The sequence below is a fragment of the Dendrobium catenatum genome, unplaced genomic scaffold, assembly GCF_001605985.2.
Source record: "Dendrobium catenatum unplaced genomic scaffold, ASM160598v2 fragScaff_scaffold_1021, whole genome shotgun sequence".
Lineage (NCBI taxonomy): Eukaryota > Viridiplantae > Streptophyta > Magnoliopsida > Asparagales > Orchidaceae > Dendrobium > Dendrobium catenatum.
The window spans coordinates 3,298,700-3,323,875 of NW_021319483.1; the positions used below are offsets into that span (position 1 = coordinate 3,298,700).

Here is a 25,176-nt window from a genome sequence, read left to right on the forward strand (position 1 = left end):
GTTCACCAAGTACCATTTTAGATAAGGATTTTTGAACAGAACAACAAAAAGAAAATTATTAAAATTGTTCGCACCGCTGAAATAATGATAATAACAAAAAGGACAAATGTCACAAATTATCTTATATTCTTATCTACACGCCTCTTTTTGGTTCAACCATATTACATTTCGGTTAGCCCCACCCAATTAATTGTACTCAGACATTCAAAACAATTAACATATGAAGCTAAAATACTTCATAAGTGCCGAAAGGCAATCAATTAGTAACAGTGCCACATCTCAAATTCCTTTTCATTCTACATACAAAATAAGCTACAACAATCTCCATGAAACAAAAGGTTATGAAAATGTCAAAAATTTGACGAAGAAAATTGTCGCTTATAGGATCATATTCTTCTTGAATATGTAGTAAAATCTGTACTGGATCATAATATTTGACTTCGTTAATGATGGACAAACAGCTGAATAGAGTTATTCATGAACCTGACGTGAAATCCACAAAAAGATAAGTTATAATGTTATTCAAAATGATAAAAAATGCAATTTGGTTCACAAAGCTCTTGAATATTGTGCATGCATTATTAAAATTATTTGGTATTTGACATAGACTTGTACAGACCTATGCAATCAGAAAGTGATAGTTGCAACTTGCAAGGCATTTGAATTGACAAGGTAATATACTTTATGGTTATAAAAGTATCATCCAGAAGCAAACTTTCTTAAAATTACAACATTGTTTGGATTGAGAAGCTCTCCTTCCATATGTGATGTCAACAACTCAACCTTTGTAAGAACGAACACAATAGGATTATGAGAGAGAGAAAGATGAGTAGTTGTATCTAAAACAAACAAAGCTGTGGCCCACCTTCTATTCAAATTAAGGCTTCATTTAAGATGGCTTTCACACTAGTATAAAAGTTTCTTGAACTAAAAATTTTTACATTAGAAAATAATTTTAGAAAGCAGTAAGAAAACTGTCCCAAACGAAGCATAAATCTAGTGCAAAAGAAGATCAAGAGCCAAAGTGTTTGATTCATTATAAGATAGATCTTCTTGTTTTCAATGTTATACTTAACAATTTTCTTAGCCTTGGAAGGGCTAGTTTGTTATACTATAAAATGTATTATTGGGTAGCACTTGCCGTTTAAGAGTGTTTCTGAATGTGATAGATTTCTTTGTTAGCTCAAGGAGCAAAATTTGGCAATATCTAATGGAATCCTAATTTGGGCGGCGAATAGGCATGGATCTTGATAGATTAGAGGCAAACAACAAGAAAATATATATTATTTATTATTTACTTACATTATGTTGTGCTTGTTTTTATCTCCACAATGAAGAGTTTTTACTAGCAAATATTTCAACAAGCCCAATTTAAAACAATTGAGTTTAAGAGGCAAGTCATTTCACTCAGCATTTTTCTCGAAGAGGTGATCTTCATTATGACATTCGAGCTACACCTACATTTCAAATAAAGTATATCTCTTTTGAAGACTTTTTCGTTTTTTCTTTCCTCTTCATGGGCTTTCTAGGAGCCTTCCTCTTGAGGGTTAGAAGGCTTCTCTCCATGAGTCTCATTTTTTCCTTTCAATAACTATTGCAAAGTTGCTTCATAATAAATTTGAAGTGGGAGTTTTTATATTCTTAAAGGTTAGACCAATGAAGGGTGTTTCTAGATTTGGTCAAGGCGGAAAACTCAATCCTCTTTATATTGGGCTGTTTGAGATTATTGAAAAAGTGGGACAAGTTTCTTACAAACTAGCACTACCTGTAGATATGTTTGACATACCTAATATTTTTCATATATTAATACTCAAAAAATGAGTTACAAATGAAACTTAGACAGTTTCTCAGAATGAAATTGAACTTTAAAATGATTTGAAACATGTAGAGGAACCTGAAATAATATTGATAAGGGATGTTCGTAAATTGAGAAACATAATGATTCCTTTTGTAAAGATGAAATGGAAGCAAAGTGATGCAGGACTTAAATGTTTAGGCAATGTTAAATAAGAAGTTGCACGCTTTTAGACGAGAGCAATATTAAATATTAGCTTGTAGCGATTTAAACAATGAAAGAAAACGAGAGGGGTGAAACGAGCTTAGGCCAAGTCACACAACTAGAAGTTAAGATCACAAAATAATCAATTATTCAAACATAGCATTCATGAAAGATTTTCAACAAGAAATTCCTACGTTAACAAAGAGATTATTCGCTATGACGAATCCCTCACACACTCCTAAATTACTAGGCTTAGCGGAGAGAGTTTATATGATCTTTAGGAGTCAATCAAAGCCACAACTAAAGATAACTTAGAAGATATGAGACTTGGAAGGAGTTTACCTTCGTCAAGATAAAGGAATGGTTAATAGCAAAATATTGGAGCTTCTTAACAGCATTTGGTTACTTTCCGGATAGCGGGACAATAATAGTAGTTTGTTGAAATTTCGGGACAGCAGCTTGGACCTTATGGACAGTAGATATCGGCTTTGAAACAATTCTGGACAAGCAGTTTCAAAGGCCCTGAAATTTTGGACAACACTTTAGCAAGGGAAAAATTCAGTGTTTGATTGATTAGTTTAAGTGGGAGGGGATGGGGTAGTGGCCGGCCATAGGGAGGAGGGGAGGAGAATTTTGATTCCAGGGAAATTTGAATTTGAATAGGGGAAGGAAACAAATTTAGAAATCTGAAAATTAATTTCAGCCTTAAAGCAGGAAAGTAATTGGGCATTGATTGATTGATTTGTGGAGCATTAATGGCCAAATGGGCATAGGAAGTAATTGAGGAAGTGAGAGGGGCGGCAGCCCTTGATTGGATTTGATTGTAGATTTAATGGGGAGAGCATTAATGTGGGTTATTTGAATTGGAGAGAGAGGGTGGGCATGCCATGCAAGGGGAATTAATTGGCGTCCACATTCATTGAATGTGGAAATTAAATGAAATCTGATTTTGATTTCAGATTTGTGTAGATTGGAGATTTCCTAAAATATATTATATTGTATTAGGAAGGGATTTGAATTTTAAATTCTTTTGAATTTGAAATTCGTAACCTTCCAAATTAACAACAAATTATTTTAATCTATTTTAGGACAATATAATACACAATTTCAAATATAATCTATTTTAGGAGGGGGAAGTTTGACTCCCTTATGGGACCTAGGAGAGCTACTATTTATTATGTAAGAAGAAGGAATCAATGGGAGATATTTAGGAAGGTTTCAATTTAGAAAAAGATGGATGTTTTGAATTAGGAAATGTTTTATTTAGGAAAAGAGAGATTTGAATTCAGATTTGAGAGGGAAGTAGGAAGGATTATATTAGGGTTAACTGGATAGCTTTACTTTCATCATGAGATTGTGTTTGTTGTAGTTCTTTTTGAAGTTGTTCCTAGCAGCGTCTAGGTTTTGTTGGAGAGCCGATCTACCTCTCGAATAATAGATCAATTGTATATTTTGTTATTGTTGGAGGAGTAATAAAAATCAGCCCCCATTATTGTTCTTGCAATTTCTTCTTATATAATTTGTTATTTTGCTTCCAAGTCGCATCAAATGGGGTACCAGAGCGAGGTTTTGGAGAAATGGCGACAAAGAAGGTGGATGCATTGGAAGGAGAAATTGAGCAAATCAAATCCGGGATGGAGAAGTTCTCAACCATTAAAGGAAGGTTTTCATCCATGGAGAATTGAATGGAGAGCCGATTTGGAAGGTTGAAGGAGATTATGAGGAAGCTTATGGAGATGCAATCCAAAACTTCACTGGGGATTCCGATTGCTAACCCTAATCAAGATTTTCCCGTGATTCCCTTGGTCGAATCTAAGGGAAAAGACATCAGCCTGAAGGAGTTCAATAAGGAGAGTTTCTTTCATCAAGAGTCGCCTCCTAGGGCTTCGATAAGGGACAGATCAAGTTTTTCGGATGGGGTGGGGGGCAACAAGGATAGAGTTTTTGGAGGAGGTGGTGGGGTGACCAACCATTATGGGAGACATTTAGGACAAAGGGAGTGAGCGACTGAAGATGCGGGTCGAGCCGAGCCATGGGAGTCAGGTTATGTAAGGAGAATGGAAGAAAGGTGGGATTCTCACCCTCAATACACGGGGGGAACCGTTGGAGGGAGAGGAAGTTGAAGTGAAGATGCTAGGGTGAGGAAGTTAAAGAAGCCAATATTTGAGGGGAGGATGCCCATGAGCGGGTGTACTAGGCGGAGAGGTATTTTACGGTGAATGAGTTAAATGAGGGGGAGAGGCTTATAGTCGCAGGGCTATGCCTGGAGGGAAAAGCCCTAGCTTGGTTCCAGTGGAGGAGACTAGATCTCTGATTCGTTCTTGGGAAGAGTTTAAGAATTGCTTGTTGGAGCATTTCCGAGCCATCCGAGGAGACCTATAAGAGCAATTCTTTACCTTGACTCGGGAGGGGGTGGTCATGGAGTATATGGAGAGATTTGAGTTGCTGTTGGGGCATTTGAGAGGGATTTCAGAGGCAGAGTTGGAGGAAAATTTCATGAAGGACCTAAAGCCCAACATACGAGCAGACCTCCAATTGTTGAGGTCAAGGGGGTTGAGGAAGACCATGGAACTAGCCCATATAGTGGAGGATCGGAGACAGGTGGAGAGGACCAATAGGAGAGTAGTAATGGGAGGCTCTTACAAGAGTCTCCACTTCATTGGCACCAAGGACCCAAATAATGTCATTTCAACGGGAGGCACCATGGAAAAAGAATTGGGGAGTTCGCCCGAAGACAACTTCAAGCGCCTCATAGAGATAGAGATGCAGAATAAGATAGCGAAGGGTTTGTGCTTCTGATGTGATGAGAAGTATGTACTAGGCCATCGGTGCAAGGGCCACACACTCCAAGTCCTTACAATTTGTGATGAGGAGGAGACCAATAGCTACGAGTTTATGGAGGAAGCAGTAGCGGGAGGAGAGCACCTATACCTTGATGTGGCAAAAATGTCTCTTAACTCGGTGGTGGGATTCACTCCAAATCACACCATGAAGGTGAGGGGACATATTTGGGAGTGGCTAATAGTAGTCTCGATGGATAGCGGGGTGTGATGCCCCAGATATCAATAGTGAAAGGATTCGTCTGACATTCTGATCGAACTTCATTCCAGTTGCCTTGCTCGGACCTGAAAATTTTAACCACATATAATGAGCTTACAAAGCCCAGCAGGTCACCAAAGCCTACAACTGAAATCAAAGCACGACAATGCTATCAATATGCAGGTCAATCAAATCAAGTCAAATCATGAATCAATGAATCTATGCAATGCGGAAATCCATAGTCAAGGAAACCAAGTCTGCACAAGCGGAAAAATCCAAATCAGTAGTCAATTGCAGTACGGGAAATCAATAATCAATAATCAATACAGCGATAAAAACATCGATAAATCAATACAACAGTAAAAACATCGATAAAATCAATACGTCTCAGCCAATCAAATCAGTAAGTGCTTCAGTCATATCTATCACATCGTAAGCCAGGGTCTATCAATCAATTACTATCAGTTCAATCAATCGTGTCCGTCTAGTAATTCGTGAATCTTATCATCTTGTCAATCAATAGAATGTCTGTATCAATTAATCAATCAATAGTATCAATTAACTTCAATAAAAGGGACTCATGTAGAACGTACTTCTTGCCAAATCAGTCAAATCCAATTATTCAATACGATTTACTCGATATCAATATAGAATATTCAATGACCACTACGAAACAGATTCAATGTAATGCGACGTACGATCTACAATAGGGAAAATCATCTCAATCAAATAGAACACTTTTCCAGATCAATTATATCTATCAGCAGGGAAATCCAATCGAACAATCGAATCAACTATTAAATCAAAACCTAGCAATTGAAAACAAATCTATACAATGAAATCATCAGGTCAATAGAAATCAAATACAATCAGCTCCATAAAGAAATCTATTCTACGAAAAATCAAATCCATACGGCAACCAATCCATTCAATCAATCAATCGATAATCAGTACGACGAATCAATGTATCAATAGCATATCAGGATCTGTCGTAATCAATTAGTATCCATATGTCAATATCATAATCCATATCAATGTCGATGTCGGTATCTATCAATATCGATACAATTCTATATCAAATCAGTGTCAATATCTATGAATCAATACGCAGAAATCCATATCAATATCGGTGCCGGGGTATCTATGATCAATACAACCCATATCTATGAATCCAATAATCCATATCGATAGTCCATAATCCATACCATAAATCGAGACGATAAAAATCAATCGGAAAAGCAATACGATAAATCAATCTGTAGCAAGTCGAGTCAATACAATGCAAAATCAATAAATAGTCAAATAAGGTCTCATACAATATCAATAAAATCTTATGCCATCCATTGTTCCATACATATCAATAATCACATAATCAATATATCAATGCTCAATGATCAATCAATGAAATCAAGAATCCGTACGATACAGTAAATCCATAAATCCGATCAAATCAATAAAGCAGAAATCGATAAAACAATAAATCCGTATGTCAATACAGTAAAAGGTATTCAATACGATAATATTGAACAAGTAAAATCAAAACTGGCTATGTTGCTGTTGTATAATCCATTTGCTGTTGTAGAATCTCTATGTTTTAGAGCGGACCTCCAACTATTATAAAGTTTTGAAATGGTTTCAAATAAAAGAGTGTCACTTGATTGCCCGTCGGCGCCGTCGGCCATATCTATAAACTCCTTATGACTCCATCAATAAGTGCTGTTTAGAAATCCATTAAGTCGATGTTTAAAGGAAATCATGGCCACATGAACGAAGATAATTACCACTCCAAGATATACCCACCTCCTGTAACAGTCAAGTCAATCTCCAAGACTAACGTTCAACCATCGGTTCCACTTGTTTCCAATATCAATAGTCAATTCAAGAATCAATTCAATTACATACAATCCATAATCAATCAATAAGCAATATTAAAGCAATAATAGTACAATGACATATCAATAGTCAGTCAACTCATCAATCTATCAATTCAGTAATAATTCTTCGCGAAAATCATACGGGAAAATCGGGCCAGACAGTCAAACAGTAACGGCCTAGTCTATCAAAATTGTACACATCAAAATCCTTGCAATAAGCAACTAATTCCAACATTTCTCCAAATTACAGTATAGAAATCGCACGACATTCATTACAAAGACTATGATAGTGTCTTATAGAATCCAAATCAAAGATACAGTATTGAAATATTTCATCTATTCAATAAAAACAGGGCGAATAGAATCTAAATTTCACGGACCGTAAGGTAGAATCCGTTGAGGAAATACTCAAATATCGTGTACAATATCATATCATATAACATACCAAAGTTGTGCGGTGTGGATAGATAACGTAAGTAGTGGTTCATAATCACAAATATCATCAAAAATTCGACTACGAATAACACGAAAACAATGCACAACTCGGTCAAAACAACAATTATCTCTAGAAAAACCAGAAATAGGATTCGGAGTCACTTTACCCACGAGATCTACACTTTCCCAACTAGCTCGTATAAGCGAAATCTGGTACCATGAACAACGAACAAGCGGGCTCCTGCATGGCATCCAAAAACCAAGCTTTTCCCTTTTACTCTTTTTCCTCTCTTTCTCTCTCCTCATGAAATATCTGATTTTATGAAAAATGATTTTCTCTCTCCTTTCAAAACGAGCTGATTTCTTATATGATCATTGGCAGCTTGATCGGCCCGGCCTGCATCGCCAATATCGTCCCGGGACGATCTAGACCAAAATTCGAATCGTTCACTGGCACTGGTTCCCAGAACTATTTTCAGGACGATATTTTGAACAGTACAGATCGGCCTGGACGATCTCAATATCGTCCCGGACGATCCTGGGAGGAAAATCCAAGTCAAAGAGGAACAGTAAGGGAACGAGGTCTCACACGGGGCTACTCACAACTTCATCTCAAATCGAGTAGCCAATAGTAGTCTTGATGGATAGCGGGGCTACTCATAACTTCATCTTCAATTCGAGTCGTGGATCAGTTGGCATTGAACTTGATGGATACAAGAAACTTTGGAGTCATGATGAGGGCAAGGAAGGTGGAGAATAGTAGGGGGATTTGCAGGGGTTTGAGCTGACGCTATAGGGCCTACATATAGTGGAGGATTTTCTTCTTTTGGATTTGAGGAGCATTAATGCGATCCTAGAGATGAAGTGGTTACAGAAGATTGGGGAAGCGAAGGTGGAGTAGAAATATTTGAATATGGAGATTCAGATAGAGGGAAAGAGGGTGGTGTTGTGAGAAGACGACAGCTTGTGCAGAACAACTATAGTTTCACTCAAACCCATAGTCAAGGCGATATAGGGAGCAAGTCTGGGCTACTTGTTGGAGCTGCAGAGCCTGGAGGAGGTCTGAGATTAGGAGCCGATCGAGGTCTCTGAGTGTGTACATCAGCTTCTGCAGTAGTTTCCGGAGGTTTTTCAACAGTCTAGCTGATTACCGCCACCCAGAGAGTATGAGCATGCCATTACCTTGAAAAAGGAAGCTTCTCCTTTTAGTTTTCGACTGTACTGGTACCCATAAATTCAGAAGGATGAGATAGAGAGGCTCATCAGATAGATGCTTAAGGCAGGGATTAGTAAGCTAATGTGAACCCCTTTTCCAACCCAATTTTATTGGTGAAAAAGAAAGATGACAATTGGAGATTTTGCTTGGACTATAGGATCCTAAATAAGAAAAATATGTTGTAAAAGTTTCTCATCCTCATAATTGATGAGCTACTGGATGAACTGTTTGGGACAGTAATCTTTTCGAAGATTAACCTATAGTCGGGGTACTACTAGATCCAAATGAAGTCTGGGGATGTATATAAGAGAAATTTCAGGGTTCATAAGGGTCACTATCAAATTCTGGTGATGTCTTTCGGCCTTACCAATGCTCCAAACACTTTTTGGTCCCTCATGAATTAGATTTTTCAACCATGCCTCAAAAAGTTTATTTTGGTATTTTTTGACGACATCCTAATCTACAGTCATACGAAAGCAGAGCATGTGGGTCACCTAAGCACTATACTGGAGACTTTGAGGGAGCATCACTATATGCCAACCTGAAAAATGTTCATTTACACAACCATGGGTAGAGTACCTAGGATATGTGGTGAGCATAGCAGGGGTAGCAGCAGACTGATCCAAGAATGAGGCTATGTGAGATTGGCTTTTACCTAAGAATCTGAAGGAGTTTAGAGGGTTCTTAGGTCTTACCGGGTACTGCCGAAAGTTTATGCGAGGGTATGGCACATAGTATGGTCACTGACTAAGAAACTAAAGAAGAATAGTTTCAATCGGTGGGAAGAAACAACACAGGCCTTCAAGCAGTTGAGAGAAAGCCATGACCGACATGCCAGTATTAACACTTCCTGACTTCAACATACCACTTGTGGTGGAGACGAATGCATCAGGATACCAACTAGGGGCATTACTTATGCAGGATCATCGACCCATTGCTTATTTTCAGCCAGGTTCTCATAACCAAGGAAAGATTAAAGTCCGTATATAAGCGGGAGTTGATGACATTATATTAGCCATCCAAAAGTGGCGACCCTATTTATTGGGGCGACACTTTATCATCATGACAGACTAGAGGAGTTTGAAGTTTCTACTGGAGCGAAGATGTTGACTGAGAAGCATCAAAGGTGGTTATCCAAGTTACTTAGATATGATTTTGAGATCAAGTACTGCAAGACTGGAGAACAAGGCCGCGGATGAACTATCGAGGAAAACGAATGAACTACAGTTGACAGCTCTATCAATACCTATGGTCCTAGATTGGGAAGCCCTGAGACAGAAGAGACAACAAGATGAGGGTCTAAGGAAGATCAGAGTCGAGTTATTGTAGGACCCAAACAGTCATCCCAGTTACATGCTAAGGGAGCCCCAGCTGCTACATCAAGGGCGATTCATCTTACCGAGGACATTGAGGTACATTCCCAAGCTATTGCAGGAGTTTCATGGCAACGCAGTTGGAGGACATTTAGGAGTTCAGAAAATCTATAGTCAACTGTCTGTGGAGTATATTGTGGTGGGGATGCACTAAGATGTAGAGGACTAGGTAGTAAGATATGATGTGTGATAGCAACATAAGTACTTGGCCATGACACCAAGAGGATTGCTATAACCTCTAGCTTTACCGGAGAGGGTGTGGGAGATGATGATGGACTTCATCGAGGGGTTATCGCATTCGAAGGGATTTCTGTGATACTGGTAGTATTGGATCATCTGAGCAAGTATGCACACTGCATCCCTCTGAAGCACCCTTACACCGTAGTGTTTGTGGCTATTGCTTTCATACGGGTGGTGCGCTTACATGGATTTCTAAAATCCATTATGTCAGATAGAGACAATGTGTTCCTCGGTCATTCTGGAAGAAGTTGTTCTGTTTACAAGGTGCAATCATGAAGAGGATCCCTAAACAGATGATGGAGGTGGTCCACAGTAGCATGGAGACCTATTTGTGATGCTTTGTATGAGATACCTCAAAGATTTGGGCAAAGTGGAATGTTTGGGCCTAGTATTGGTACAACATTTTGTACCATTCAAAAAAAAAATGTGTATCATTCAGTAACACAGACCACCCATTTCAAGATTCTATATGGGAGAGATCCATGTCATTTGATATATTATGGGCATATCACTATGCCATTATGTTGTGTAGATCAATATTTAAAGGAGATGGATAGGATATTAGTAGAGCCCAAGAGACATCTGTTAAGGGCCCAACAGATCATGAAGAGAAAGACTGATGAGTATAAGAGAGAAGTACACTTCTAGCCAAGAGATATGGTTTAGTTTAAGCTGAGATCCTACTAGCAGAAGACACTAGCCAAGAGGAGGAATGAGAAATTGTCTCCATGATATTTTGAGCCTTATGAGATTTTAAAGCGCACTGAAGCAGTGGCCTATTGACTGGGATTACCACCTTCATCGACATTGCACCCAGTATTTCATGTCTCATACCTAGGGGTGCAAATGAGTCGAGTCGAGCTCGAGTCAGGGCGTGTTCGAGTCGAGCTTGACTTTCAAAGACCAAGCTCGAGCTCGAGCTCAAAATCCAAGCTCGAGCTCGACTCGTCTTCTTGTCGAGCGGCTCGTCGAGCTTTGCTGTCGAGCTCCGATTTCGAGATCGAGATCCATCGCTGGTTGTAGCGTCCGTCCTCCCGAGGCTCGTCGTCGTCGTCGCTTCTACCGTTGAGATCATCGTCATGCTCGCGTCGGGACCCTGGCCGCCGGCTATCGAGCCATTCATCTCCAAGACGGATCACAGTCCCGCAAGGCCTCGAGATCGCGAATGTCTTCCTCAGGTATAGACTCCACTGGAGGGATCTCGGCGGCGTTCAGCACGCCGAGGCTACGACAGAGGCTGAAATATGAGGAGAGTTGCACGCTCTGCTCTGCATCTCTACGGAGCACCCTCATCCCTGCCATACCCAGTCGCTTCCGCTCCTCGGAAGGCACGGCCATCTTCTCCTTTGACGATGCGGCGGCGGTGTGCGAGGTAGAGGAATCGGAAACATCAGAGCCGAGCACATCGACGAGGAATCCGGCGATGCCTCTACAAATGCAGCTGTATATCTCAAAGATCTCAATGATGACACAATTCATCGCCTCAAGGATGAGCCCCACCTCCATTCCGTTAGCATATGGCCGGATCTACATTAACAGCTCGTCGTCGAGATCGTCCAGTCGTCTGCCGTCGAGATCATCGTCAAGCTCAAAATTTTCTGCTTTTGTGACCGTCGTCGATCTCGTCCCACCGTCTGCCGTCGAGCTCGAAATTTCCCTCTATCGAGATCGTCGTCGAGCTCGCCCCGTCGTCAACTCGTCATCGTCACGTCGTTGAGATTCATCCTTTTTTTTTCCCAATCGCAACTTTGATTTCCCGCTCGAGACTTCGATTTCCCGCTTCGTGTTTGCATTTCCCTCTTGCAAGTTCAGCCGTTGAGCTGCTCGACGAGCTAACGAGTCGAGCAGCAGCCTGTTCGAGCTCGAGCTAGATAAGCTGTCAAGCTCGAACTCGTGTTCGAGCTCGACTCGCGAGCTCGATAAACTCGGCTTGTCGAGCCTGTTACCGAGTCGAGCCCGAGCCGGCTTGACTCGTTTGCACCCCTACTCATAGCTTATGTGTGCCATATAATCCTAGGATAATATTTTATTTTATTTTTCATATTATGCTCTTTCATCCTAAAGCCCAAAACTGAAAAGCGATGTTGGGAACATAAACTTTCACTTGGAATAATTTTATAATTTTTATAATATAAAAGATTTATTTTTCTTATAAAAAAATAATTAATCTAAGTTTGACTGTATCCATTCTTAAAAGTGATGAGATACTTCACTCTTTTCTTAAATAAAATATTAACAATTATAAGATCGAGAAAAATCTAATATGATCCTATCATCTTTATTAGTCGCTCCAAATCCATAACTTACATGAATGCTTTTAAAATCTTCTACCTCTCTACTAACATGTCCATTTAAATCTCCTTAATAAAAATTATTTCTTCAATAGGTATCTTTTGTATAAATTTTTTTAAGTCATTCTAAAATTTTAATATTGAACACATTTTCAAACATACTTGAGAAGCATAAGTACTTATAATATTAATAATCTTAACATCAATAGTAATTTTAAAAGCTATAATTTTATCTTCAATTCTATTAATTTTTATAATATTATTCTTCAAATTTTTATCAATAATCACATATATACTATTATGACTCCTTAAATACTATAGTTTAAATCCTAAATTATTAATCTCATTACGCTTCTCTCTAACCCATTTAATTTTTCTGAAAGCATGGAATATTTATATTCCTATGAATTATAATATATATTAATTCTATTAATTTGCATGTACGAGAAGATAACCTATATTCGAAGTTTTTATTCTAATTCTAGTTTCATGGACTAGCTATAAATTTATACTTACCAAAGAAAATAATAAGGTTATGCGTCTATCAAATTCAGCACTAAAAGTAGGGTATGCCCTTAACAAAAAAGAATTTGTTTTGGATTCCAAAGTAAGATGATAGAAAATATATAATGCAAGTAAATAAGAGGGAGTGCGGACTTCCAGGAAGCCAAATAGGCAGCATTCAATATAAAATAATAGAACGGAGATAATACCCAAAGTGGATTGGAATAAGTACAAGGTGCAATGGCAGCATACAGACGTGGTCTAATCTAGCAATAGGGCATTAGCAATTTGATATAGTTCCAAGATATAAGTTTTGAAAAATTGAGTTCATTTCTGCAACCAAGGAGTCTCGTTTTTTTTTTTTTTAATTAGTATTTATTTAGAAGATAAACTAGAAGTCAACGGCCATAACCCAGAGCAAGGGTATCCTGATAATGCAGAGCTTTGTATGACCAAATTTATGTACCTTTCCCTCTCCATAAAGTTTCTATGCAACTTGATCCTGCATGGCACCATCACCGAGATGCAAAAACTTCGCCTATGAATCTATGGTAACTCGCCCAACATGGTCAATGCGAGTCATTGAACAAACTAGATGATCTGCTAATTATGTTTTAATCAATGAAATTATTAGTAGCCACTGAAAATAAATTTCCAAAAACACAGCTTAGGCAGTTTTATCTCGTCTGCTGTAAAATTGTCCGAACAAAAAAACTCATCCAATTATAGACAAATAAAAAAGTCCCTGTTACAGATTTATTCTAACAGGCCATAGCTAGAGATGCAAGCATTAATGTTTAAAATGCATGATAGAGCATTTTAACAAGAAGATAAATTTAAAAGAGACAATGGTTAGAGATTTACCAAATGACCAGCATGACAAAAGCTAGAATCCACAAAACATATTGATATACTTTGTGCTTTTGTTTATTAGTGTTTATATCATATCCAGGAGGAAAATGCTTCTGGTTGACCCATCCAAATTGAGGACGTATGAGAAGAACAAATCCAAGAAGAAAACCAGATATAAATCCTCCAATATGTGCAGAACTATCTACATGTGGTACCATTCCAACAGCCATGTTAAGAGCAATCACGACTAACAGGGTCAAAAGGGCTGCACACTGAAGTAAGGCCATATATATTAGCAAGGTCTGACATTTTTACTGGTAAGTGAGATGCCTAGAAGGTATTTACAAATCACCTTGTTAGCATATAACGTCCAATTTATTATGAGCTCGGAAAGCATAGCTCCTAACAATCCAAAAAGCGCACCTGATGCTCCAACTGAGATTTTACTTTGAATAGATAGAGAAGACATCAAACTCCCACCAATGCCGGATATGATATACAAAGTTCCAACTTTCACTTTCAAGTGAAAACATAACAAAGACAACAAAAAATATCAATCAAGATGTAGTCAATCATAGTGGATGGCAAAAAATTTGTGAGAGAGAGAGAGAGTTACATGGATTATGATTAAGGAAGTAAGTGGATTATTCTTATATGAAAGTAAGAATATTTTCAATTTTAAAGTGTCAATAGTGTGAAATATTGTAAAAATAATGTTAAACAAGATAACTGTTACTAAGGGATCAATTTTACTTCATATTAGACAACTTCATAAATTTGTTGCGATGCATTGTAAAAGTAATGGTAAACTAGATAAATAATACTAAGGCATCAATTTTATGAAACATCATGGTGAAATATTGTATAAGTAATGTTCCTTAAAAATTAAGTTGCATCATCTTTACTTTATCTCAAACTTAAAAATAAAAAATCATACAATTCATTTACTTCAACAACAACAAGCTTTTATCTCACTAAGTGGGGTTGGCTACATGAATTTTCTTTCTCCATTGTGTCATGTTAAGAGTCAAATTCTAATCTAAATATAATAAAGAAATGTCATTTCTAATATTTTCTAACCAAGCCTTTTATGGTCTACCTCTACCTTTCTTAATATAAGTAAAATCTAATACATCTACTTTTCTAACCGTGTCATCGGAAGGCCACCGTTTTATGTGACCAAATCATCTAAGGCGACTCTCTCTAATCTTATCTTACACTGGAGCTACTCTAACCTTTTCACGTATATACTCATTTTATATATTGTCTCTAAGAGTAAAGCCACTCATCCACCTAAATATCCTCATCTATGCAACACTTAACTTTATATTATGCTTCTCTTTTAATGGACAACATTCTGCACCACAAAGCATTGCAGGTCACACTACCATCTTATAGAATTTTACCTTAAGTTTGAGAGGGACATTTCTATCACACAACAAACCTGATGCATTCCTCCACTTCAACCATCCAACTTGAATTCTACTAATAATATCACCATCTATTTCACCATCACTCTAAACAATAGACCCAAGACATCTAAAACGTGTACTCTTATTAATAACTTGATCACCCAAAGTCACAATCCCTCCACTAGATCTATTATTACTAAAATTACACTCCATATATTTAGTTTTAGATATACTCAAATGAAAGCCTTTAGACTCTAAGGTTGACCTCCATAATTCAAGTTTACCTTCAGCTCCCTCTCTTGTCTTATCAACAAGAAGAATATCATCAACAAAAAGCATACATCAGGGTACAACCTCTTACAAATGTCTAGTGAGAACATCCATGACTAAAGCAAAAGATATGGGCTTAAGGTTGATCCTTGATGTAATCCAATTGAAATAGGAAAATGCTTGGTCAAACCGCCTTATGTTTGAACACAAGTAACAGCTCTTGCATATCACACTGCAACCTATGCTTCATAACTCTCTCCCATAGTTTTAAAGTATGATCAATAACTTAATTTCTCTATAATTCGCATAATATTATGCATCACCTTTATTCTTAAAAATATGAATCAACACACTCATTCTCCACTCATCTAACATATTTTTAGTCTTCAAAATAATATTAAAAAGTTTAGTAAGTCAAGAAATTCCTTCATCTCCTAAGCATTTCCACACCTCTAATGGAATATAATGGAGTATCATTCGGTCCAACAGCTTTTCCACACTTCATTTTATTTGAAGACTTATTAACTTCGGTTTTACTAATACACCGATAAGGCGATAACAACAAAAATCTTTATTTTCATTTAGGGTGCTAAGGTCAATAAAGTCAATCATATTCTCATAATCTTCATTGAAAAGTTAAGCAAAATATCTCATCCATCTTTATTGAATATCCTCTTCTAATAAAAACACTTTTTGATCTTCATCCTTAATACACTTCATTTGAACTAAATACTTGCTACTCCTATCTCTTTGTTTAGCTACAAATATTGGCTTTCAAATGAATCCAAGTGTATCATTAGCAGAGATGTCATCTTAATGAGCAGGAAATAATGATTGATTAGATTACTGAAAGGGATTAGGAAACCACAGAGAGCACTGATATTGTATAGAACAGTGATGCAGATCAGTTGTAGGTGGAGCTGATGCCAGCAAATATCAATGGTCAGAATCATCAGGAAGAGAACTTTGCAAGATCAAAACAGTTTGGAAAATTATAGTCTAACTAGAGATTAAACAAGAAGGAACATAAGAGCACCATATCGTTTAGGTTATGCTGATTTAACTGTATATACTCTTACAGCTGCTGAAAAGTTACTAGATGATGAGCTTATATCGTATAAGGAAGCAATGAGTAGTGATCAAAAGGGTTTATGGACTCAAGCGATGAATGAAGAAATGGAATCACTAAAATAAAACTGTACTTGGAAACTTGTGAATAAACCACAAAATGAACAGATCGTGGGCTGCAAGTAGATTTTCAAAAGAAAAGATAGTGTTCCAGATGTTGGGAAGGTAAGTTTAGTGGCAAAGGGGTTCACTAAAAAAAAGGAATAAATTTCAATGAGATTTTATCACCAGTTGTCAAGCATACTTTAACCAGAGTGATTTTGTCATTGGTTGTCAGATATGATCTTGAGCTTGAACAAATGGACGTTAAAATAATTTTTCGCGTAGAGATCTTGAGGAAGTTATTTACATCAACCAACCAGAGGGATTTATCAAAGCTGGTCAGAAAAATAAAGTTGGCCTCAAGAATATTTTAAATGGATTAATGCAGCTAGTCTCCGCAACAGTGGTATAAGAAATTTGATTCATTTATGATTTAAAATTCTTACAAAAGAAGCTCGTTTGATTTGTGTGTTTACTACAAAAGATTTTTAGAGAACAGTGCAATATATTTGCTTTTGTATGTCAACGATATACTTATAGCTAGTGACTGTTTCAGAAATAAATAAGTTAAAACAGTTACTAAACAGTCAATTTGAGATGAAGGATTGAGGTCAGAGCAGACATATAATTGGGATAGATATAACAAGGGAAAGAAATAAAGGCTTACTAGATTTGTCTAAAAAAATCTATATCTGGAAAGTTCTAAAGAAATTTGGAATGGAAATAGCCAAATCAGTTTCATCACCAATGGGTTCTCAGTTCAGGCTTCCTATATCGCAGTCACCAACAATAGAGGAAGATTAGACGTATATGGGTTTAGTTTAGTATGCGAGTGCAGCTGACAGTTTGATGTATTAATTCTTTAGTTTGCACCAGGCCAAATATTTCTTATGATATGAGTATGATTTGTAGATTTTTGGCTAATCAGGGAAAAAGGACTTGAGGGATGTTAAGTGGATATTCAGATATCTCAGAGGATCAGATGGTGTTGTGTTGACTTACAGAAAGAAAAATTGGGGCAGAGAATAGATTTTAAAATTTGTGGATTAAGATTATGCAGTTGATCTGGACAAGTGTAAATCTTTGACAGAGTATGCTTTTCAAGTCTACAAAAACACAGTTAGTTGGAAATTCAATCTTCAGTCAATTTTGGCTTTATCAACATCAGAGGCAGAATATATAGCTTCTACAGAAGCAATATAGAAAGCCATCTTGTTGAAAGGGTTTTTTGAAGAGCTTCAAAACACTGAAATAAAATCAGCTATCTTGTGTGATAATCAGAGTGTTATTCAATTGATGAAGAATAAGGTATTTCATAAAAAAACAAAGCATATTGATATCTTATTGCATTTATCAGGGATGTTCTAGTTTAAGGCATTATAGAAGTTTAGAAAGTTCACACAGACAAGAATCCAACCGACATGCTCACCAAGGTAGTGTCTGGAACCAAATTCCAGCATTGCCTCGCTCTACTTTAGGTAGGTAGGCCTCCTGGTTAAGAAAGCTTTGGGAGAAAGAGGTGGTTTGACTTATGCAATATTTGGTTCAAGGTGGAGATTATTAATTAAATTGTTAATTAATTACTGAATCAAATATTAGTTGTTAATTTGTTTATTAATTTACACTAAATTATTTTAAATACTTGTTTTTATTGCTAACATTGCTTCTTACTTGTGTAGCCCTGTATGTAGCCTTTGGTGTAGCTTCTTTCTTGTATTTGGTTTTTCTTTCCTTTATTTAACAGGTCGGGTCTTTGGTTGGGAGATCGAGCGAGCAAACAAACAAGCGATCAAACCGAAGAAGGCGCGACTGGGAGCGAATTGAGAGCAGTTAGAGGGAGAGGCGGGTGCGAGTATAGACGTGAAACCTTCTTTGCTCTTCCTTGCAATTTCCGGCAAAGCTTGGAGAAGGAACGGGCATCCAGCTTGGAAGTGAGATAGTTAATCATCTTGGCTCTCATTATTCCATTTGAAGCGTCCTACAAGAAGTCGACAAACTAGGACATTGTCGATTCAGCTGATTCTTGAAGGAGGAGTTGAGGTAGAAGGAAGGTGAAGCAAAGAGGCAATATGTTCTTGGTTTTGGCTTGATCAAATGATATCTCTTCATTCTTATTTCTTTAAGAAATTTATATTTCTTTTTAAAGATAAACCTAGATCTAAAGCATGTTAGGGATTTATATTATTTGTACAAGTTAATAAAAATGTATTAGCCCTCTTTCTCCCCGTAGATGTAGGCACCCCATGCCAAATCACATATATGCTTGTGTTCTTTATCTTTGGTGGCCTCTTTTGTGTTTCTTGAGTAAATCCTGTAGTGGGTTGTATCATTTTGGTTTAACTTACAATTTCATTCAATTAGTATATTTTGCAAGTGAATATTATGATATTGTTTATCAATTTGAAATCGACAATGATACAACCCACTACAGGATTTACTCAAGAAACACAATAAGTTATTAGTTAAAAGCAATAACATATTAGCCATATTATTGTGCAAAGTTTAGTCGATAAACGTTTCTAATTAATTGATTAAGTAATGGGAATTAACTGATTTTAATACTTGTAATTAAATAATTAATATAATTCTTTAATTACCTAAATTTTGATTTTACTTGCTTGGTGTTTTGTTGTCTTTGCAGGCAAATCAAATTTGAAATCTCTAAATCCTTCATTTAGGTGGCTTGTGGGTTCATTTTAGAAAACTTGAAATATCGGTTTCTTATAAAACCCTCAAATGAAAGCTTTAGTAACTCTAGTTTAAAAAAGATTCTGAGTCAATTGGGTGTTCAACAGTCTTTAAATTTTAACACTTCACATCTCTAATACTTGCAAACAAATGACCTGTAAATCTTCCACATACAAAAAAATAAAGCATTTCACCAAAAAATAAGTTACTTGGGTGAAGCTACATTTTTATATTGAATACCTTATTTTAGATGAAATATCTGAATTTTGAATGAATTTATTATTTCTGTATATACAAAATATAAAGAGTTGGATATTAGTTAGTGATTAAAAAATGCACAGCATAGGCAATTGATATTAAACCAATTTAAAAATGGATCGATTTCTGAATGCAAGAATTTATAAAAGCAAATTCCACACAGATGCATACCATTGTTAGTTGTGATGTGTCTGACAAAATTTGCTCTATGAACTATTGATATCAAATAGAAAATGATATATGAACGGACAAAGTATCTGTTTGGGGCTGTTGTAGGTGACTAGGTGTCAGTTAAAATATTCGTAGATATGCTTTGAGAAGAGCAAAATTTTTTGAAGTTGTTGTGAGAATTATATATATATATATATATATCTTTTAAATAAAGTTAGACAACATATTGTAGCAGTTTTTTGAAAAGCAAAACTGTGAAAAAAAAATGCTTCAAATGGATCCTAAGTCAAAACAAATACCTCTGTATTGCAAATCATAGACTGTGGCCGGTTAATTTGGTTTCTGTCAATCACTTCTACCCTAAAAAACAAATAAAACATCAGCAATTTGAAATCCTCTCGCTCTCTGTCGTTTCGCACGCTTTCTCCGGTGCATTCTGCACTGCTGGGCTGCTCGCCTCGGTGGCGCCGATCTTCTCTGCATTTTTTAGGGAAGTCTCCTTTCTTTTCTAGTTTTGATTTTGGTTTACTGGTTTTTTTCTTTTCGCTTCCGGCGTGTGCCGGATGGCGCCGAAACTTTGCGACCCTGGTTTTTTAGGGGGTTCTTCTTCTTGTTCTTTTTTGGATGTTCTTGCGGGCTCCTCTTCTGTCATTGATTTTCCTGAACTTAGGGCTTCCTCCTTCCATGGCTTGCCTTCCCTCTGGATCTCGAACCAAGAAATTGATGCTTTAGCTAAGCCTTTTCAGTTCTCGTTAGTTGGGTTTTTTTCCTTCTAAACGGCCCTCTCTGGATACCATCCGTAGATTTTTTTTCAATCTCAAGTTGAATGGTGAGTTTTCGGTTACCCTGTTGGATTCGTCGCACATTCTTATTAAGCTCGCAAACGACCTTGATTACTGCAGGGTCTTCTGTCATAAATCGTATTTGGTTTTTAATTGTTATATAAAGCTTACTAAGTGGTCGTCCCTTATCGATGTCGGTGTGGAGTCGTCGGTGATCCCTATTTGGATATCCTTTTAGCAACTGTGACCTCACCTCTTTTCCCCCTGAATTCTTCACGCTTTGGCCGCTCTCTTTGGCAAACCTTTGAAAATTGATTATGCTATGTCTATTGGATCCAGACCGTCTCTAGCTCGTGTTTTAGTGGAGCTGGATATCACCAAATCTTACCCCGATAAGGTGTGGTTAGGCTCTGAGAAGTTTGGCTATGTCCAACAAGTGGTTATGGATGAGTTCCCCTCTTTTTGTGTTTCTTGCAAAAGTATTGGCCATGCGGTAGGGAATTGACATCCTCAAATGGCTGATCTGTCGAACTCTAACAGGATTCCTATTAAGGTTTTTGATAATTCTGCTTTAATTCCCCCTTCCCCCCTCCCCCTGTTGTGACGATCCCAGTAGTTGGGGATTCCGTGAATGCTCTAGCCCCATTAGAACTAGACCCTGCAGTGAATAGCGATGAGAATGATGTGGTTTGTGAGGGGTTAGTTTGCTAATTCTCATTCTAATTTCGTTCAGATGGACTCTGTTATGGTTTTGGAGGGAGTGGCTCCTGTAGCCCAGGTTCCGCGGTTAAGTTCGAGTGAGCCTGGTGTTTTAAAATGTGGTTTGAATTCTAAAATTGTTTTATCGTGTGTGGATTCTATGCCTACCCCATGCGGTTTGGATGTGGGTGAATTGCATTTTGTGGACGCTGGACTTTCTGGTTCACTTGTTTCTCCAAGTCGAACTTTGGTTGGTTGTGTGGAATTGTCTCCGATGGTTATCGAGAGCTCGGATGTTGTCTCTTCTTCTATTAATCTGACATCGCATATGTAGGTCCATGACCAATCGGTTTTAACTCCTATTGATGGTGTTGAGAGCAATGTCAATTTTGTTGAAATCCCTATATCTGTTATGTTTAATGTTGAAATGAAAGTCAATATGGCTAAGACTGGGAAAGACTCTGTTTTGCTTTAAACTGATTAGTTGATTTTGGAGGACTCCCCTATTTCTGACGGGGGGAAACGAGTTTTTAGAAGTTTGAGGAGGAAATTATATAATGCTCTATTAAGCATGGCTTTTCTAATGTGGGTGGAAAGAAGCTTAAAAGCAAAGGCAAGAAGAAATAGGGTGTGGTCTTTGGTTTTTGTTATTTCGTCGATGGTTTTAGATTGTGGCTTGGCGATGATGAGGAGGCCCCCTGCTTCCTTGGCTGGCTGGGCTGGTTGGCAACCTGGGTGCCTCATTTTGTTGCTTGGTGGAATCTGAACTATGTTCGTTCTTCTGTCACCTATTGATGGTCCGTGTTTGACTGCGAAGTTGATGTGGGGGGGCCTCCATTCCTGAGTCCCTATTTGCTGCTTCTCTTTCTTTGTCTGGTTATTTTTGTTCTTACTGTTTGTACTTCGGGTTGTTCGTCGATCGTTGTTGTATCCCTCATTCTTTATTGAATAAATTTTATTTTTGTTAAAAAAAAAAAACTGTGGCCGGCCACTTAATAAAAATTTCAAAAGAAAAAAGAAAAACAAAATCATTTCAATTCAGTTAGATCACTCACCAAAACCAAATTCTTGTTCTAGACGAATTCCTATGAACAAAAGGCTGAGCATGTTAACAAGCAAGTGGATAATTCCAGCATGCAACCATATGCAGCTGATGAGGCGCCAAGGTTCTCCGCTTACAATTTTCTTGTAATCAAGAGCCCCCAACGTATCAAGTCTGCATAAAGGATACGCAAATTGAAAGGGAAAAAACCCATTAGCAAAAAATATCAAATACGCAATTCTCTCTCTCATCCCACTTCCCCTACAACACAGTGCAAGAAGGCGTCCACCTGAACCAAAACATGACAAGAATATCACGATTAATTCGATGATGGAAACTTACGTTCGAAGGTCAGGGCCAATGAGAGGGTTGATGGAAAGAGGCTCGAACGAGAAGCGGCCGAAGTAGCGGAACAGGATGCAGACGTCGCCGGGAGGGTGACGGGCGGGGCAGTCGTTGGCGTACATAGTGTAGGCGAAGAAAACAATGTTGACTATGGCGACAGAGGGGACGAGCCACGCGATCCATGGCTTATGCGGCGGCGGTGGTGGTGGCGGCGGCAGCGGAAGATCCTGGTTGGGTATCCAGATTGTCTTCGTGTCCATGACAACGGCCGTCGAGCCGTCGCCTCGCATTGCCATATTGTGATTCTTTGCCTCTCCGTGAGTTTTATTGTCTTCTTGGGCACAGTCGAATGTGATCGGATATCGAGAGGTGGAGAGGAAGAGGCGGCGGAACCGTGGAAGGAGGCAGGGGATTGGGGTTGGAATTGATGATTTTGAGAGGGAGACGCGTTAGCTGAGCTCGCCACCCGCGCAGGCGGTTTCAATATTTATACCGAAGTGCTTCAGCTGAACCGGGTGTCCAATCCCGTCAGGTCGGCTTTAGGTCACCCGGTTCGGTAGGATGAGCTAAGGAGTGAGTTTAAAAAAATCAATGTAAAAGTAATTTTAAAGAAATTCCCCAAATATTCCAAAAAAAAAAAATTTAAATAAATTATTCCAACTCCTTCAATCGAGAGAATTTCTATTATTCTATATTAGTTTTACTTGAAGAAACATATTATATTTTAACTAAAATTCATCCTAAACTCGGGCTAATGCAAATTCATGATGAACTTTGAAGGGTTTAACTAAATTGGCATGGATAAAAGCGCCGCCCAATACAAATTAGGAGCATTGAAGTCAACATTCAATCAAACGTCAAATTAAAATTAACTCATATTTAAATTGAATTGAGACAAATGAGTTGGTCAATCAACTCTAGATAAAATATAATTCAAGTAGAGTCGTAATTTAAGTTATTGATAGTAACTATATGAAGCTACTCAACTGCCACCTAGGGTGGAGAACCATCAATGACAATCACTCATCCAAATTAGAGGGAAGGGCATTACTAAGAATATTTCAAGCTCACATCACCACACTCAGTCGATCATGAAGTCCACTATGCTTGCTACTTGAATGGACTTGCCTCCAATGTCGAAGCAATTCAGGGACTCCATCAAAAAGTCGCTAATGACTTTAGAGGACTCATTAGCCACAATCTTCTCACCTTGGCCCTCATAGTAGATTCTCTCATGTCTAGCCGCCTGTAGGCACTTAACACAAGGGAAATTACCCCAAAACAAAGGAATTAAAATAAAAGATTCAACAATTCACCAAGTCAGCTAAAGCATGATACATGCACATGACAATTTGTACCATGCGTTATTTATTATTATACTTTTAACTCTTTTTTATGTAGTTTTTTCTATAGCCCTGATATTCCTATAAATAAAACGCGAAGATGAATATTTTGGATCTTTTTCCACTTTCTAAATCTTGACCTCATTTTTGTATGAGGTCATCAACCTAATTTATCCAAACTCTTGATTGTCAATCTGATGGTTGATAATTACCCAGTTGTCACTCATCCAGTTTTCAATCAACACTTTAATCATCTCCAATCAACCATTTAATTATCTCAAAACAATCATTCAATCATCAACAATTAATCAACCTAAAGTTCAAACAAACAATCAATCAACACTAAAATCATGAACAACACTCAATCACTTTATTGACCCCTACACATCAAAACACGTTAATCAATGTGTTAGTATGATGCGCCACTTGAAGGGTTAAACGACCTTCAATTGTCAAATCAACCTAGCCATTGCAGTCAAAGCATCAAATTTGCTTAAGAGGGAACCTCTTGCAGGCAAATCGAATAAGATTGGTCAAAAGGGGAGACTAACACCCAAAATTGACGCGCCATGTTGCTCAAATGACATCCAATCGTGAAACATACTTTTGTCATTGTGTTCGGAGCATCATCAATACCAAAAAAATGACTGTTAATTTGTTCAATTGAAGTCGCACGAGGAGATCGACGAGGGTCTTGAGGCAATGACACACGAATCGAGGAAATTAACGCACGATGTTGTCCAAATGACGTTCAATCATGAAATGGACTATGCCTTCGCGCTCAGAACATCGATAATATCCAAAATTGACTAAAATTTTGCCTAATGAATGTTGATTCTTATTGAATCTCGATTAGGTTATTAAACCTAAGCTAATATCCCAAGGCTAACCAATAGGGGGGTGAATTGGTACTTTTAAAAGTTACTTCTTGGATTTAAAAGTTTGAAACCAGTTAATGATTTGTAGCAAGTTAATTAAGGTTTTAAAAACTTTTTCAACCACTAAAAAATAAAACTTGCAGTAAGTAAATAAACAACGGCAAAATAAAATGACACAAAGATTTATAGTGGTTCGGTCAAATACGACCTACATCCACTCCCTGAAGCCTCCCACTTCAGGTATTACACATTAACAAAGTGACTCTCCATTAGCCCCCATAGCAAGGCAGAGAAG

General features: G+C 37.6%; 2 protein-coding genes across 2 annotated transcripts; both read right to left on the bottom strand.

Moving 5' to 3' along the window:
- Nucleotides 1-90: 90 nt before the first annotated feature.
- LOC110102024 (RHOMBOID-like protein 5) lies at nucleotides 91-24,958 on the bottom strand. The gene is made up of 5 exons (XM_028697892.1): nucleotides 22,658-24,958; nucleotides 22,329-22,489; nucleotides 14,176-14,339; nucleotides 13,836-14,095; nucleotides 91-483 (listed from the first exon to the last, which is right to left on the bottom strand). Exons 1-5 carry the CDS (start codon nucleotides 22,954-22,956, stop codon nucleotides 444-446), a joined length of 924 nt encoding a protein of 307 aa, XP_028553725.1. The 5' UTR covers nucleotides 22,957-24,958; the 3' UTR covers nucleotides 91-443.
- Nucleotides 7,884-12,565, bottom strand: LOC114580413 (putative clathrin assembly protein At1g25240). Its single transcript, XM_028697895.1, has one exon. The coding sequence runs from the start codon at nucleotides 11,680-11,682 to the stop codon at nucleotides 11,296-11,298; it is 387 nt and encodes a 128-aa protein (XP_028553728.1). The 5' UTR covers nucleotides 11,683-12,565; the 3' UTR covers nucleotides 7,884-11,295.
- Nucleotides 24,959-25,176: the final 218 nt, after the last annotated feature.